General features: G+C 41.1%; 1 protein-coding gene and 1 pseudogene across 2 annotated transcripts in view; one reads left to right on the top strand and one right to left on the bottom strand.

Annotated features, from left to right (window-relative positions):
- Nucleotides 1-17559, top strand: part of RHEB (Ras homolog, mTORC1 binding) — a 53832-nt gene that overhangs the window by 11413 nt on the left and 24860 nt on the right. For both annotated transcript variants that reach the window (XM_024249592.3, XM_054560006.2), the window contains exon 2: nucleotides 17481-17552. In XM_024249592.3, the coding sequence (XP_024105360.1) occupies nucleotides 17481-17552 (72 nt within the window). The remainder of the gene's footprint in view (nucleotides 1-17480; nucleotides 17553-17559) is intronic.
- Nucleotides 2465-6679, bottom strand: LOC112134305 (eukaryotic peptide chain release factor subunit 1-like; annotated as a pseudogene).

Below are 17559 nucleotides of genomic sequence, written 5' to 3'. Positions count from 1 at the left end.
AATTTAGCTCAGTATGTCCAAAATGTTATTTCAACATGTGATGGATATTGTTGATATTTGTACATTTTGTCATACTTACACTGTGACACATCTCAGTCGGAACTGAGCACATTTCAGGTACTTACTGTTGATGTATGGCTACTGGCTGCCATATATATTATACAGCCCAGATATTGTGAGGAGTGAATTGGTGTTGATAATGAGGTCAGCGCAGATTTTAAGAACTTTTGAAGAAATTATCTTTATAAAATATGAATGGTTTTAACCATTCAGGCTGACGGATGAGTATACTCTATTTCATATCTCATTTTCCTCATACTGTGTTATTACTAGTTTTGATCATTCTTAAATTTCATGTTCTTTAATATGTTAAGAAATAGAGAATTTTTGTCTTTGCTTTTCTCTAGCTCTTTCCCACCGTCACCTGTATCCCGGGTCTGCTCTCCAGATTGGCCACAGTTCTAGGAAAACTCATTCTTCATTGTTGCTAAACATTTAATTTCCTGCAGTTTATCAGGGCTATTATTGTTGCCTTCCACCTCAGCTTTGTCTTTAAACCATCGTATAGAGATGAATAGCCTATTTTTAAAGTCTCCAGGGAAACAGTTTTATGGCCTTTCTGGGTAGCACTTTATTTTTGTTTAGTTTAATAATCCTGTTAATAAAATTCTTCATTTATGAAACTGAGTCCTTGATGTTATATAATTAAACATATTTCTTATTTTCCTCAGTGGTGTATATCTGGTAGCATAATAATTGGCAATAGGGTTACCTATAAGTATTTGAAAGGGTATTTTTATGAACTAGTTTTACTTTTTCTGCCTTGTCTTTGTCATAATAATAATAATTGCAGTTTAATTTTTTCCTTTTTTTAAAATCTCCCGGCATCTATTTTTAAAATTGGGGAAGGGGTGTGAGAAAGAACAACATGATGTCAACCCTGCTTAGCTCACAGGAACAAGCGAGATAATTCATGTGAGAATGTTCCATAAACTCTAACGGTGTCTCACTTTTTAGGTTCTGTACAATAATAAAGATGTGTATGTTCTGCATCACACACTCTCATCTGACTCTATACGACGGACATGTGGGGATTGGTATTCCGATTAGAATCGTAAACATCTTTTCAAAACACTTCCTTAGTGACACTAATATATATACGTGTGTGTAATATACATAGACACACACAACACAACACATATCACCCCTCCCTCTCGAAAAAGCAACAACCACCAATCCTGCCATAGGGGGAGCTACACATTTCTTACTAGAGTGGGTGCATACGATTGTTAAGCATATGATTGGCGTTGTGTGTCATGTAAGGAACACATAGAAACCGTTATGCGGTTCATTGTTATTCCAGCCTTTTAACAGTGGTGATTCAGGTTTCATTCCATTTATAACCCAGGTGAGTCTGCAGTCTTTTTTCTGCCGTTTACAAACCAAGTCTGCTTTACTGGTGTCTGTTGTATTGTTGGTCCCCAATGAGGCACTTTCCTGGTATTCCTGTGCTTGCCCTGTGACTGTCTTGAGCCTGCAGAATGCAGCAGAGATGGTGATGTGCCAGCTCCAGGCTTTAAGCCCTAAGAAGTTAGCAGCTTCTGCTTTTGTGTTCTTGGGAGCCTCAAGTGATGTGCAGTAGATGTTAGGAGGAGACACAGAGAAAGGGAGAATGCCCCGCCTTCCCAGCTGTGTAGCACCACCAGCCCACCAGATAAAGGCAGCCCAAAGAGTAAACTAAAAGTGAGCCCAGCGTTGACTGTAGAACCATGAGCACATGAGATGGGTGGTGTCAGTCACTCAGTTGTGGGTAAATGAAACAGTAATTTTCTGCTTTAGGGGTATATGTATGTGTTTGTTATTTTGCTTGTGTTATTTTGAGGCTTTAGTTGAAATAGTTACTGTATGTCATCTTTCAGGTTAATTTGTTAGATATAATTCTGAAAATACTTTTTTTATCCTAAGCGGATTATTTCTGCCTAAGAGCAGTTACTAATAGTATTACTAATATTAATAATAATGAGATTTGCTGAGCACTTGCTACATGCCAGATGTTTGGTATATATTTCCATTTAATCCTCACAAAGCACCTGTTACAGGATAGGTACTGTTATTATGTCCATTTACAGTTAAGGAAAAGGACTCAGGAAAACTGCCCAAAGTCACATAGCTAATAACCACCATCTCATACTGTTTAGTAAAAAGTAGTAAATGGTCTGGGCATGGTGACACACACCTGTAATCCCAGTGCTTTGAGAGACCAAGGTGGGAGGATCATTTGAGACCAGCAGTTTGAATACAGTGAGCTATGATCCTGCCACTGTACTCCAGGCTGGGCAACAGATCGAGACCCTGTCTCCAAAAAAAAAAAAAGTCTTTTTTTCCTAAATCAAGTTTATTGAGGTGTAATTTCCATATAATAAAGTATCCATTTTAAGTGTAGAGTTGGATGAGTTTTGACAGATTTATGCACCTATGTAACCTCCGCCTTTATCAAAATACGAAACATTCCGTCATCCCCACAAGTTCTTTCAATGTCCCTCACGCCCTACCCTGGCTCCCCAGGAAGCACTGATCTGCTCTCCATCACTCTGGGTTAGTTTTTCTTACCCTAAAATTTCACATACATCGAATCATACAATATATACTCATTTTTGTATGTCAGTTAGCATAATGTTTTTGAGATTCATCCATGGTATTGCATGTATAATTTATTTTTATTGCAGAGTGGTATTCTGTTGAATGGATGGATATACCTTAATTTGTCTATCCGATCACCCATTGGTGGATATTTGGGTTATCCTAGCATTTAACTATTAAGAATAAAGCTATTATGAGCATTTTGAGTAAATGTCTTTGTGGACACACAGTCATTTCTCTTTGGTAAATACCTAGGCGTGGGATTGCTGAGTCACATATATGTTAAGTGTATACTTTAGGAGAAACTACCAAACTGTTTTTCCAAAACATTTTGACCATTTTATGCTTCCACTAGCAGCACATGAGAGCTTTGGTTGCTGCCTGCCCATCCTCTCTGATCCTTGGTATTGGCGGCCTTTCTAACTTTCTAGCTATTCTCAGATGGTAGGTTGTAGTTTTATTTGAATTTTCCCACTAAGAATGTTGGACATCTTTTCATATACCTACTGGAAATTTGGATATCTTGGTTTGTGAAGTGTCTGTTCAAGTCTTTTGCCTAGATTATCAGATTCTTCTTACTGAATTATATATTCTGAATAAAAGTCCTTTTTCAGATGTGTATTTAATGAATATTTTCTCCTAGTGTGACTTTTTTGTTGTTCCTGTGTTTCGGAGAACAGAAGTTTGTAAGTTTGATGAAACTCGGTTCATTTTTTTGTGTTTTTTTTTGTTTATTTTGTATCGTGTCAGGAATCTGTCTACCTGAAGATCATAAAGTTGTTTGTTTTTTGTTTTTTTTTTTTCACTTTAAAGCTCTGTTGGACTTGAGAAAGTTTTGTTTTTTGTTTTTTGTTTTTCATGTTCTAGAAGTTTTCTAGTTTTAGCTTTTATGTTTAGGTCTCTGATCCATTTCTAGTTAGTTTTTATGTATGAGGTAAGGGTGAAGATTTAAAAAAAAACTTGAGGTCCCACACCTGTAAAAAGAAAGGAAAAATAAAATTTAAAACTTTGAGAAAATTTCTTTTTTTTTCAGGTAGCATTCAACAGGTTTTGACAAGTCTGCAGTCATCTACATCCACAATCAGGCTGTAGAACAATCCATCAACCCAAAAAGCGCCCTGTGCCTGTTTCTAGTTAGCCCCCTACTCCTTTGTGTTTTCTGTCCTATAGTTTTGTCTTTATCAGAATGCCCAATAAATGGAACCATATATTATGCATCTTTTTGCGTCTGACTACTTAGCACAACACATTTGAGGTTTATTCATGTGTACATATACCAGTATTTAATTCCTCTGTATTGCTTAATAGGACAGTTGACCCTTAATCAACACAGTTTGAACTGTGTGGGCCCACTTACAGGCAGGAATTTTTTTTTCCTCAACCAAATGCAAATGAAAAATACAGTATTCCTTGGATGCAAAGCCCACATGTATGGAGGGCCGACTTTTCATATATGCAGGTTCTGCAGGGTGAAAAGCAGGGCTTCATCACATTCGGATTTTGCTATACTCAAGCATCCTGGAACCAGTCCCCCTTGTATACCAAGGGATGCCTGTATCCCTTTGGGTGGATTTTCCCCCCACTTAAATTGCATATTTTATTTCCCCCAATCCCAGCAATAGCACAGAAGCCCCATCATATCCAACCCAAACTGGTTTCGAGTAGGTTAAGGTTATAGGGACGCTTGTTAGAACGTTGATACAAAGGGCTCCCAAACGCTGGGCACAAATGTGTCAGCAAACAGATGGAAGTAAACAGTGCACTGGCCCAAATGCTTCATGAGTCAGTTTGATTTTGCAATGCAGTTTACATCCTTGAAACTGCCAGTCTGGAGGGAGACAGGGTAGCTTGAGGGAGTGAAGTTGAAATTGCCTCCTATTAGCTCACCCTTTCAACATTAAACAGACCAAGAGAGAAATGGTTCCAACATTTCACCACATATATTTCTTAGGCAGTCTAAGCTGGGAATGCCATGTAAATGGGTCACTGCGAAATGCAGCAATTTAATTTTTCTCCAATCAAAATAAGAAACAAACCAGTATGATCTCACTTCTATTAACTTTTGAAGGTTACAGCAGTGAAAATATTTTTACTTCTGTATATGAAGGTTTAAAAAAAATTTTTTTTTTCATAAAATACAAGAGCAACCAATTTCACCATTGAGTAAAGTAAAAACTGGGATTCTTGTTTAAATTAGTCCAAAGTGGCATTTAGGAACTTAGTTGTAGGCTGCTGCGTTGACACCATGACAAAATAAAGTGTAGGGTTGGGTCTGGTTTTGTTTCGGTTATCTTTTCAATAACCAGTGCTCATGGATAAAGTTCTGGAAGTGTTTCAGTTGTAAGGCAGGGATCTGTTAGAATTCCACCATGGGTACGCTTCTTGGGTTGGATGCTGGAGGATGAGGCACGTTTTGCCAGACCCATGTCTAGTCATCAAGGACAAAAAATTCATTGTCTCCTCCTTGGTATTCCATTCCCTGGAAATCTACTCGGTACCGCAGGATACCTCCAATTCCACCAAATCCTTTCACAAACCGAGACCCTTCTTGCATTTTATCTGTGATCATTTCCAACGTAGCTCCAAGTTTTTTATAGTTGTTAGCAAACCATTCCAACAGGGGCATACTCGATAAGCTCGTGTTCCTGTCCGGTCTTTTTGTCTGTGAAATGGGATTTATCCTTTTCTTGCTTTGGAGTTAGAGAATTTTCTCCTTTTCTGTGCCTTGGCAATAAAGAACATATCTCATTATATCCAGATTTTCATAGACCATTAGAATTTCTACAGCTCCCATTTCCAAAGTCTTTAGTGTATCTTCAACACCAAAACAGTACTTTTGCGTGTCCTGGGTGATTTCATCAAAGTATCGTTCTATTGATTTCTTCTCTTGAATGAATTTCACTTCGGAGAGGACTTCAGTAGATAACTCAGTAGCTTGATTGAGTCCATTTTCAGCACCATAAGATATATCAACTAATTTTAAAACTTTCGATTGTAACCTCTGATCAAACATATCAGATCGACTTAGTTCAAAGTCAGCAGATCCAGCTAAAACTAGACCAGCCACATTCACTTTGTCCCCAGAAATAGCTGCACAGCAGTCTCTGCTACTTTCTGAACATAGTTATGTCCCTTTTCCATTTTTAAATGGGCAGAACGCTTCTACCGTGTTTCTTTGGGAGATCCACAGTGAATTTGTGCAGGACTTCTCTTGTGTTTCCTTGGAGTGTGCCAAAAAGTGCATCACTACCATCTATTACAATGAATCCAAACTTGCTATCATCTGAAAGTAGTGCTGTAAGAGCCCCTTTATGGAATTTGTTGTCACACAAATACAATGATGTATTAATTGGTTTGAAAGATTCAAAGTCAGTGTTGACTTTCTTTTCCTTTCCTTCTTCTGTTACAGTTGTTCCACAGTAAACAACCAGACCATCTGGAGGTACTTTGTTATAAAGTTTGAGCCTTTGTTGTATAGGATGTAATGGCTCCCAGGACTGAATGGCGGTTTACTCCTGCCTTAATAAAGTTAGATGCAGTTCCAAAGTCATCTGATAACATTTTTGCCACTGGAAATCTGGTCTTTGGGAGGAATGATCAATGGTATCATGCTGGTGCCATTGCTGCAGGCTGCCTCCAAGCTCTTTTTGTTTTTTTGTTTTTTTGTTTTTTTTTTTTGTTTTTTTTTGAGACAGCTCTGTCGCCCAGGCTGGAGTACAGTGGCGTGATCTCGCCTCACTGCCACATAAGCCTCCCGGATTCATGAGATTCTTCTGCCTCAGCCTCCCAAGTAGCTGGGACTACAGGCATGTGCCACCACACCCAGCTAATTTTTGTATTTTTAGTAGAGACGGGGTTTCACCATATTGGCCAGGCGGGTCTTGAACTCCTGGCCTCGGGTGATCTGCCCGCCTCAGCCTCAAAGTGCTGGGATTACAGGTGTGAGCCACTGCACCCAGCCCGCCTCCAAGTTCTTAATGAGCTTCTTGATCTTCCAGAACTCCATGTTCCTGTCCACAGCACTGGGGTCGTCCACCATCTTCTTGCCTCCTCCTCCCTAAGGGCCCAGTTCTGGGCAGCAGCGGCTGGTAGGACACCGGCTCCTTCTCACCAGGCAGCTGCGTGTGTTGCAGTGCGCTCACATGGGGCCTGTGATGTCACTTCCTCCACCAGGGGCGGAGCACAAGGCTGCGGGGTGGGTTTCACATAATTTAGGACATTTGGTTTGTTTCCACTTTGGGGCAATTATGAGTAAAACCAGTATAAACATGCAAATACAGGTTTTTGTGTTGACCATAAATTTTCGTTTGTCTTCCATAAATACCTAGGAATGAGATTGCTGGGTCATATGGTAAGTGTAGGTTAAGCTTTTCAGAAGCTGCTGAACTTGCCAAATTGACTGCACCATTTTGCATTCCCACAGGCAATGGGTGAGCGTACAGGTTGCTCCATGTCCTAGCAAGCACTGGGATGGCCAGTGTTTTTTATTTTAGCCATTTTAATTAGGTGTGTAGCATCTCACTGTAATTTTTAATTTACATTTCCCTAATGGATAATGATGTTAAAAGCATCTTTAATGTGCTTTGCCATTTGAATATTTTGTTAAAGTGTTCAGATCTTTTGCTCACTTTCTTAATTGGATTTTTTCTTGTTGTTGAGTTACGAGAGTGAAGCATATTCTGGATATGGGTCCTTTGCACATATTTTCTCCCAGTCTGGCCTGTCTTTTCATTCCCTTAACAAGGCTCTTAGTACAGTTTTTAATTTTGAAGAAGTCCAAGATGTTATTTTTTTCTTTTATGGATTGTACTTCGGATTTTATACCTCAGAATCTTCACCCATCTCAAGGTTGCAAAGATTTTTTTCCAATACTTCTTCTAGAAGTTTCATAGTTTTTACATTTAGGTCTATGATTTTTTTGATTTTGGAGACAGCGTCTTGTTCCGTTGCCCAGGCTGGAGTGCAGTGCCACAATCACAGCTTGCTGCAGCCTCAACCTCCCAGGCTCAAATGATTCTTCCACCTCATCCTCCCCAGTAGCTGGTACCACAGGAGCACACCAGCACACCTGGCTCATTTTTTGATTTTCTGTAGAGATGAGATTTCGTTATGTGACCCAGGCAGGTCTTGAATCCTGGGCTCAAGCAATATGATCTATTTTGGATCCTATACATTTTTATAGGATACAAACCAAGCTTCTCTCTCTATTTTTATTTTAAAAATTTTTTGTAGAGACTGGACTTGCTGTGTTCCTCAGGCTTGTCTCAAACTCCTGACCTCAAGCGATCTTCGCACCTCGGCTCCAAAGTGTGGAGATTACAGCCATGAGCTACTGCCGCAGCCTCTCTCTTATTTTTTCTGATATTGACATCCAGTTGTTTCAGCACCATTTGTTGAAAAAGACCGTTCTTTGTTGAAAATCAGTTGATGATACATATGTCTGGATCTATTTTGGGAGTGTGCATTTTCTTCCATTAGTCTGTGTCTGTCCTTATGCCAGTACGACACTGTCTTAATTACTTTAGACTCCTAGTAAGTCTTGAAACCAGATACATACTTTGTTTCTTCTTAAGATTTTCTTATTTTTTTCTTAGAGATTAATTTTTCCCTTTTTTTGTTGGTTTGTAATAAGTACCTATATTGAAGTGGACTTAAAAAAAAAGTCCAGTTTTTATTTCTAGTCCATTTTTCAGAGTCGCAGTCTCATCTTCCTAATGTTTCATCTTCTCATGTCACTCTTTTGACTGGAAAACCCTTAGTGGCTTTTGAAAGAAGACATTTTCAGGCCAGGCACAGTGGGTTCGCACCCATAATCTCAGCACTTTGGGAGGACAGAATGGGCGGACCGCTTGAGCCCAGGTGTTTGAGACCAGCATGGGCAGCATCGTGAGACCCTGTCTCTACAAAAAAAACTCACTGGGTGTGGTGGGGACACCCTGTAGTCCCAGCTACTTAGGAGGCTGAGACAAGAGGATCCCTTCAGCCCAGGAGTTGGAGGCTGCAGTGAGTTCTGATTGTTCTACTGCACTCCAGCCTGGGCAACCGAGGGAGACCCTGTCTCCGAAAAAAAGACACTTCCAAAGTGGAGGAGGGTGATATTTGACTTTTCTCAATTAGTAGTACCTTTCTCCCTGTTGAGACTACAGGTTCCTTGTAGGTTTCAATCAGGTATTTTATACTGACTCTTCCACAGTTACACGTGGAGTAGGACTTAAGTTGGTGTTTGTGGATTCAAGGTGTTGATCATAATTTGGGAAAGGCTTGATTGAATATGGGATTGTGGTACAGAATTGAATAACTGTTTACTGAATATGTACATGATGGGTGCCAGGTACTGTGCTTTATGTCTGTGATTTCATTTAATCATTATGATGCAGAGAGATTTTGAGGCCCAGAGCGCTTAACTTCAAGACACAGCTAGGATTCACACCACAATCTTGAGTTTAAATCCTAAACCTTTACCACTCTCCTGTTTCTTCCTTTCCTTTCCTTTCCTGTCCTGTCCTGTCCTTTCCTTTCCTGCCCTTTCTTTTCGTTTTTTACAGAGTTTCACTCTCGTCTCCCAGGCTGGAGTGCAATGGCACAATCTCGGCTCACTGCACCCTCTGCCTCCCAGGTTCAAGTGATTCTTGTGCCTCAGCCTCCCCAGTAGTTGGGATTACAGGCTCGTGCTACCACGCCCAGCTAATTTTTTGTATTTTTAGTAGAGATGGGGTTTCACCAGCTGGTCTCAAGCTCCGGAGCTCAGTCAGTCCGCCCGCCTTGGCCTCCCAAAGTGCTAGGATTACAGGCGTAAGCCACTGTGTCTGGCCTATTGTGTTTTTTTTAATGTGTTTCTCCCCATTAGAATTTATGTACTGAGGAAGGGGTTTGTGTCTATTCATCAATGTATTCCCATGCTTAGAATTATGCCTCTCACTTAATAGCCGTTTAACAGATAGATACTTGAGTAAATGAATGAATTAATCCATAGTCAAAGCTTTGAAAACTTGGGATTCAGAATGGAATGGAATGTTGCCATGCTTGGAACTGTAAAAATACAGCTGTTAGGAGGTAGAGCTGGGAGAAAGGACGACTGGAGAGTTAATCTTCTTATTCTACAAAAGGGATTCTCTCTGTAACTGATGAAACTAGGTAGAGGTTTAAGTAAATGTGTAACCGAGCTGGAGGGAAGAAACCTAATAGCTGTTCTGCGGGAATGTCATCATTTAGTCAGTAGGGAGGTAGACATCCACAAGTCACAGCTTGCCTCTTGCCTCTTGCCTCTGCCCAGTAGCTTTTCAATGGTATCTTTTTAAGAGAGGGTCTCACTCTGTCACCCAGGCTGGAGTGCAGCCTTGACCTCCGGGGCTCAAGTGGTCCTCCCATCTCAGCCTCCCAAGTACCTGGGAGCGCATAGGCGTGCACTACCACGCCCTGCTAATTTTTTTTTGTATTTTTTTATAGAGACTGGGGGATCTCACTGTGTTGCCCGGGCTGGTCTTGAATTCCTAGGCCCAAGCAATCTGCCAGCCTCAGCCCAGTCTCCAAAATTGCTGGGATTACAGTTACTGTATCCTTTCAATTCAGTGGTACTCATTGAGTTCTATTCTGCAGGTTTCATTGATGTTTGATTTCTTTCATTGATGTTTCCCCTAAAGTTAGAGAGCTGCTTCTCTTCCTCTTCCTTAATTGCCCCCAGTACTTTAAACTCTATTTACCTGACCTTTTCCTTGAAGGTTCCTCAAGCCAGGACCTACGCACCTTTTGTCAGGGGTGTTATAGTTCTGCAGGGCGCACAGGTGCATCCCCATGGGCACATTTAATTTAGGTGAGTAAAATGGAGCTGTAAGTGGCTGAGATCAGTTTCTGTATGGTGCATTCATCTTCATGGTCAAGTGTGTAGCACCCGACTACTGCAGCATCCAGTGAGAGTTCCCTGTAACACTGAGAGCAAAGGGGAGCCTAATCAATATGCCCCATTGGATTTTTAAGTATATTTAAATATTTCAGAGATACCATTATAACAAGCCACATGGAATGAAGTCAACTAAAAATGTGTTTATAACTAATTCAGGAGGAGGAAGGTTCAGAGGAGACCAGGAGGGAGTGTGGGATCTAGAGAACAAGGGGATAGAACAGCTTTTGTGGAAAGGGAGGGTGGCTAACTCTTCCTCCAGTGAAAACATCAGACCGTATAAGGCAGACAGGGCTACATGCCCAGCTCAGGAGCTCCAGTCACTGTGTTTGATGCGTATGCACCAAGGCTGGGACACTGGGTGAATAGAGGGTAGCGGCGATCAGGACATTGAGAGTGCCTTCCTCATAGCTCAGAAGTCATAGCATGTCTTAATCATGGCCATGTCCTCAGTGCCTGGCCCATAGTAGATGTCCTTTAAGTGATTATGAACTGAGTTGCTAGTAGGAGCTGGAGGATTAGGGAACACTCTGGAGGTGATAGGTGATAATAGTTGAACTTGTTGCCTGAGGGCAGTGGTTCCTACACATTGAACTGTACAGCTGAATCACGTAGGGGGCTTGTTCATACTTCCATTCTGGAATTGCCCATCCAGTAGGTTTGAGTGGGGCTCAATAAATTGCATTTGTTACAGGTTACCCTGTAGTACTAAGCTGCTGGGCCCACACTTTGAGAAAGAATTACTACTGTTGGAGGCAAGGAAGAAGCCACTCAGGATTCTAAAGCAATGGGACATGGATGGATAGACCTTAGCTTGCTAAGGGTCACCAACCCACATGGTTGTGGAATTTTCTGTAGCTGAGCTCAATAGGCTCACAAAGGCAGTTGATTAGATTAAGATCATAGAGGTTTGTGGCTGGGCGCGGTGGCTCACACCTGTAATCCCTGCACTTTGGGAGGCTGAGGCGGGCAGATCACGAGGCCAGGGATCGAGACCATCCTGGCTAACACAGTGAAACCCCATCTCTACTAAAAATACAAAAAAAAAAAAATAGCCAAGCGTGGTGGTGGGCGCCTGTAGTCCCAGCTACTTGGGAGGCTGAGGCAGGAGAATGGTGTGAACCTGGGAGGCGAAGCTTACAGTGAGCCAAAATTGCATCACTGCACTCCAGCCTGGGTGACAGAGCAAGACTCCATCTCAAAAAAACAAAAAAACAGGTTTGTTGAAGGGCCCTACAGAAGAGAAATTGGAGACTTCTTACAAAAGAGTAGTGGAAGATTTGTCTTGGGGCTTATACTGTATAGGGAAGAAAGAAACCTGGTGGAGATTGGAGATTCAAGGTCATGGTTTAGTATATTTCTAAGCTTTTTGTCTGTGGCCACCTTAGTGAGAAACACATTTTACATTGTGGCCCAGTAATAAATTTATGTATAACTGAGAAAGAAGGTTCATAACACCTTTCTTGTTTGCAGTCCATGCTGGCATTCCTATTTCTTAAAAAAAAAAAAAAAAAATAGTATGGGTCATGGCTCAGTATATTGACTTCATGAATAGTTAGGCCACACCACTGATTTGAAAACATTGCTGGTAGAGATGGTTTGGATTAGATGATGAGAATCAGAAAGGGAGACCACTGGGGAATACTGTGTATTGATTGATAGGTGGGAAGAAGGGCCGGTGCCAGAGGAACAGCAGTCTGGGTGGTGACCAGGCACTTCTTGGTGTGCTCAGGAGGTGGGTTGCTGAAGTTGCATGGAGAGGATTACTGGTGCAAACGCCAGTGGGCTTTCAGGCCCACTGTTAGCTTGTGTCCATGGTCATCAAAGCCCCTTAAGAGTTATGTTGTGAATTTGAGGTGGTGAAAGCAGCCTTGGAGTGGGTTGTGTCCTAGATACGTTACATCGGTTCTAATGGACTCCCCCTTCTGCAGAATGCCTTGATAGACTAGTTAATAGATTGAAAATCTGGTCTTGCCCATCATATCCCAATGAACAAGCAGTATATAAACTGTTTGGGAAAATGCTGGGCTTGTAGGGAGTCGGCGGTGGGGAGGGACAGACCGTGGCTGGAGTGCAGTGGCACGCTCAACGCACACTGCAGCCTCAACCCTTCGGCTCAAGCGATCCTCCTACATCAGCTTCTTGAGTAACTGAGACTATATGCACACATCACCGCACTCAGCTAATTTTTATATATTCTTTTTTTTTGTAGAGATAGGGTTTTATCATGTTGTCCAGGCTGGTCTCAAACTCCTGGGGTCAAGCAATCCACTGGCCTCAGCCTCCCAAAGTGCTGGGATTACAGGCATGAGCCACCACACCTGGCTAATAAGTTATTTTTTAGGAGAATAAGCATGATAACAAAGTCAATATTAATCTGAAAACTTAAAATAATTCTGTAAACAGTGCCTGTTTTGCAATAATCATGAGGTGTAGGATTGAGTCAACACCCCTGAAAGTACACCTTCTGTAGTGAAAATACCAGCTGAGAAGCTCAGTGCCATTTTATCATTGGAAAAAATAATACAATGCTATTCCCCAATAAAAGCTCAGAAGAATTTTTTTAAAATAATTTTTATTTTTAAAAGTTAAGGTGGGTTTTGGTTTGGAGGAAGAGTATTTGACAGTTAATTGGAGGAATTGAGATACTGCCTTTTAAACCATTTATAGTAATTTATGTCATTAAAGAGTGATTTGTGTTTGAGGATAAACACACATCTGAGTATGGGCTACTTTTCCATTTATTTGGGATCATTCCTGTGTAGTTTTCATGTAACATTTTTCCAAAGAGTTGATCTGGAGTGTGAGATTATCTTCAGCAAGTGTTTCCAGACCTGAATTTGCTAAGGACAAAAGCCAAAGTAAATATATGAAGTTATTGAGAGAAAAAGGTTAAAGGTGATCACAGTAGATATCACCAATGCCTTTTTGTGGCTGCAAACAAACTAGAAAAACCTAACCAAAAGATCTGAACTGCGTCTCCAGAAGACACTCCTTAAAGCCAGAAATTATAACTAGAACTGAGAACACTTGAAAATGAGCGGTGGGGTTTATTTATGAAGATTCATTAGCATTTAATACTGACTTGTCAAGATTTCAACACTGGTTAATAATAGCACTTTTTAATGGAAATGGCAGAAAACAGCATGTTAGCAAATATAGCCTTCCTATCCCTTCTGGATTATTTAAATAATTAATGACCTCACCTTGGCAGGAGAGCCCCAGGGAGGAGAGACCCAAGGGAAACATAGTTTTTCTCCAGTGCCACTTCTGCTAATGAACAATACCTTTCTCCTAGGGCCAGTCTGATTGAAAATCCAGTTTCCACCCTGGAGGAATAAGTTTTAAATTCTGGTATCGCAGTTTACTATTCATGAAAACAACAGTTGGCTGTCAACCTGCGATGTGATTTTGGTTAGACTACATTGTCTGTTACCAGAATGATTACTTATGTTTTCAAGTGAAATGTTAATTTAGCCTGTCAAATAGTATATGCCCATTGTAATACAAATAAGGAGCTCTTCTCTCACTCCATTTTTGCGCTTGATCTCATGCTGTCTTGTTTAATGTGTGTAACTTTCTTTTCTGTTCAAATGTGGCTTCCTAAATTTCACGGGAAACTCCTGAGGCTCTTTTCCCCGTCCCTTCACTCCCGCAAGTCAGGTTGTTGAGACTTGGCCAGTGCCAGTTCAGAGGACTGTCTGATCCAGGGGTTCCCAGTTGCCCAGTGCTTAGGGAGCTTATCCCATGTATCATACTTAGCCCCTCTTTCACTATTTTTAGTCCAGTTCTACTACACAAAATGTTGCAAAAATCTTTTTAATTATATTATTTCCTTTTTTCTTTGTAACTCTTGCCCATATCTTTAGGGAAAAAATGATCTGCTTTCTTTCCATTTGTAAGCAAAACAAAAACCCCACAAACCCTTATCCTACCCACATAAGAGTATAAAAAGCCCACCGGAGTCCTTAGAAGTACCTTGCAAAAGCCCTTAAGAAGTTTGTTCCCTTCTTTCTTTCTAATTAAATTTCATTTCTTTAAGCAGTGGCATTCAGTGTAAATAACAGTTTTTTTTTACTCCTTCGAATTTTTCAGTTTCAATAACATAAGAGAGGAGTTTTCTTCTTGCTATTTTTATTACCTGAAGTAGTTCTGCGGTATTTTGAGTTAAATTCTCCTTTACAGGCTAGCATATATAACATGGTTTCTTTTCAACACAATTCATTTTAAATTTGTGGAATTCTTAAACTATTGTATTCCTATATCATAGGCAGGCCTGTGATTAGGTACCAATAAATACTAGTTGAATTGTTTCTTAATTTCTGTTGAACTGTGTTTTCTATTTCACTTGTATAAAATTGAGATCTTTTGTAGTATCTAAATGGCTAAGAGTGACCTTTGGAGATCTACGCTTTGATTTCATTCATTTGTTCAGAAATCTCAATGTTTACAATGTGTCGGCTGGCCCTGTGCTGGCTTCAGTGGAGTGTTCACTAAATATCATTTCAAATAACTTAATAAAACAGTAGCTATGAGAATGACTTTTAAGGAATGGGTACTACCTTAGGGTGGTCTTGAAGGTTTCTCTGTGGAACTAACATTTGAGCTCAGATCAGAATGACAAAGATGAGTCATATATTCAGAGATGGGGGCAGTGGGGGTTGCTAGAATAAAGGGGCCAAGGCAGGCAGGAACTCCAGGAGCAGAAGGGATGTGACTGGAGCCTCAGGACGAGTTGTCGGGGACTGTTGGCACATGAGGTCAGAGTGGTAGCCAGAGCAGGGATGGCCTGGTATTTGTGGGCCATGGTTAGAAGTTGGGAATTTAGGCCAGGCGCGGTGCCTCACACCTGTAATCCCAGCACTTTGGGAGGCCAAGGCGGGTGGATCATGAGGTCAGGAGTTCGAGACCAGCCTGACCAGCCTGACCAATGTGGTGAAACCGTGTCTCTACTAAAAATACAAAAAAAATTAGTCGGGCGTGGTGGCGCGTGCCTGTAATCCCAGCTACTCAGGAGGCTGAGGCAGGAGAATCGCTTCAACCCGGGAGGCAGAGGTTGCAGTGAGCCAAGATTGCACCACTGCACTCCAGCCTGGGTGACAGAGCAAGACTCCGTCTCAAAAAAAAAAAAAGTTGAGAATTTATTCTAATTGCAATGAGGATTGGAAGCAGAGAAGTAGTGTTTAATTTTCAAGTGCTCATGTAGGTTGCTTTGTAGAGAATAATTTCAGGTATTAGTAATTCTAGAGACATTTTGAACTGTATTGGGCTGCTGATAAGGAGTAAATAGGTCTGCCAACTTGTGGCCTTTCCTTCTCAGCAACCCCCACTTTTTTTCTTTTTTTTTTTTATAAAACAGAGTCTCACTCTGTTGCCCGGAGTGGAGGGCAGTGGCGCCATCTCGGCTCACTGCAACCTCCGCCTCCTGGGTTCAAATTATCCTCCTGCCTCAGCCTCCTGAGTAGCTGGGATCGCAGGTGCCCATCACCACGCTTGGGTAACTTTTTTTGTATTTTTAGTAGAGACAGGACCAACCATGTTGGCCAGGCTGGTCTCGAACTCCTGACCTCAGGTGATCCACCCGCCTCAGCCTCCCAAAGTGCTGGAATTACAAGCATGAGCCACCGCACCCGGCCGCAACCGCTACTTTTAAGCCAACTTTTTAATAATTTAAATTTTGAGGAATGCCTTTGATGTGAAAACATTGTACAACTATACCTATCCATAGTTTGGAGGAGAAACAAGCGTAAATTAAACCCAGGAGTGTAAGATGGGTGTTACCATGCCTCTCCTTCACTCTCACCGCACGTCCTGTTGTGATGGAGTTAAGTGTGCCAGGCATATACAGCATGTGTGTAATAGTGCTCCAAGGATGCAAGAGAGAAGGAAGGGTTTGGAGGTGAAATTAGGGAGAGACCACGTCCTCATTCCTGGTGATAAAGTCATCTGAACTATGCCTCTCATGCGATTTCTTCACAGGGCATGTACCCTGTTCTAAAGTCCTCCAGTAGACATTTTAGGTAGCAGAAGAGAAGCTAAGGCTCTAGTTGTTGATTTATTAACATACAAGTTCAATTATTGGCGATTTTGTGAAATCCATAACATTTCTTAATTGTCTAGATACTGCTAGGCCTTTCATACTGAATGAGATAGGATTTCTAGCTTCAAAGGAGTTTTTAAGATAAAGATTTACGTCACATATTTTCAGATTACCCTTTTTTCTTTTTGACACGGGGTCTTGCTCTGTCGCCTAGGCTGGAGTGCAGTGGTGCGATCTCGGCCCACTGCAGCCTCTGCCTCCTGGGGGCAAGCGATTCTCTTATCTCAGCCTCCCAAGTAGCTGGGATTACAGGCACCCGCCACCACACCCAGCTAATTTTTGTTATTTTTAGTAGAGACGGGGTTTCGCCATGTTGGCCAGGCTGGTCTCGAGCTCCTGACCTCAGGTGATCCGTCCGCCTCAGCCTCCCAAAGTGCTGGGATTACAGGCGTGAGCCATGGTGCCTGGCCGGATTACTCTTTTTAAAAGCTGTACTTGGTAACACTTCTAACCGTCATATATGAACGAATACAATGAAACTAATCATTTTAATTTTCATATTAAAATTAAATAGCAAGATTCCAAGAATACTACAGGAAATTAGCTTACTTTAAACCTTTTAGTTTAACAGAATATCTGATGTGCTTGTTGGTCAGTAATATTTGTTAATGTCACAGACATGTTTACTGTGTAATAGCTTAATTGCATAATATCCTCATATAAAGCAAATTAATGAAATTTATTTCATTTTTTGAAATTGCCCAAATGCTAATTAAAGGAATGTTTTCTGACCCTGATACCTTCAGTTTCTTCATCTATTAATAGTTTTTTAATAAAACAGCAAAATTAAAAATTTTTACCTTCATATGCCAACACACACTAAGCTCTTGTTCTCTTTTATAGGGAAATCCTCATTGACGATTCAATTTGTTGAAGGCCAATTTGTGGACTCCTACGATCCAACCATAGAAAACAGTAAGTA

Source organism: Pongo abelii, chromosome 6 (assembly GCF_028885655.2).
Source record: "Pongo abelii isolate AG06213 chromosome 6, NHGRI_mPonAbe1-v2.0_pri, whole genome shotgun sequence".
Classification (NCBI taxonomy): Eukaryota; Metazoa; Chordata; class Mammalia; order Primates; family Hominidae; genus Pongo; species Pongo abelii.
The sequence above is the reverse complement of the archived record's forward strand: the minus strand, read 5'-3'. Positions and strand labels throughout refer to the sequence as shown.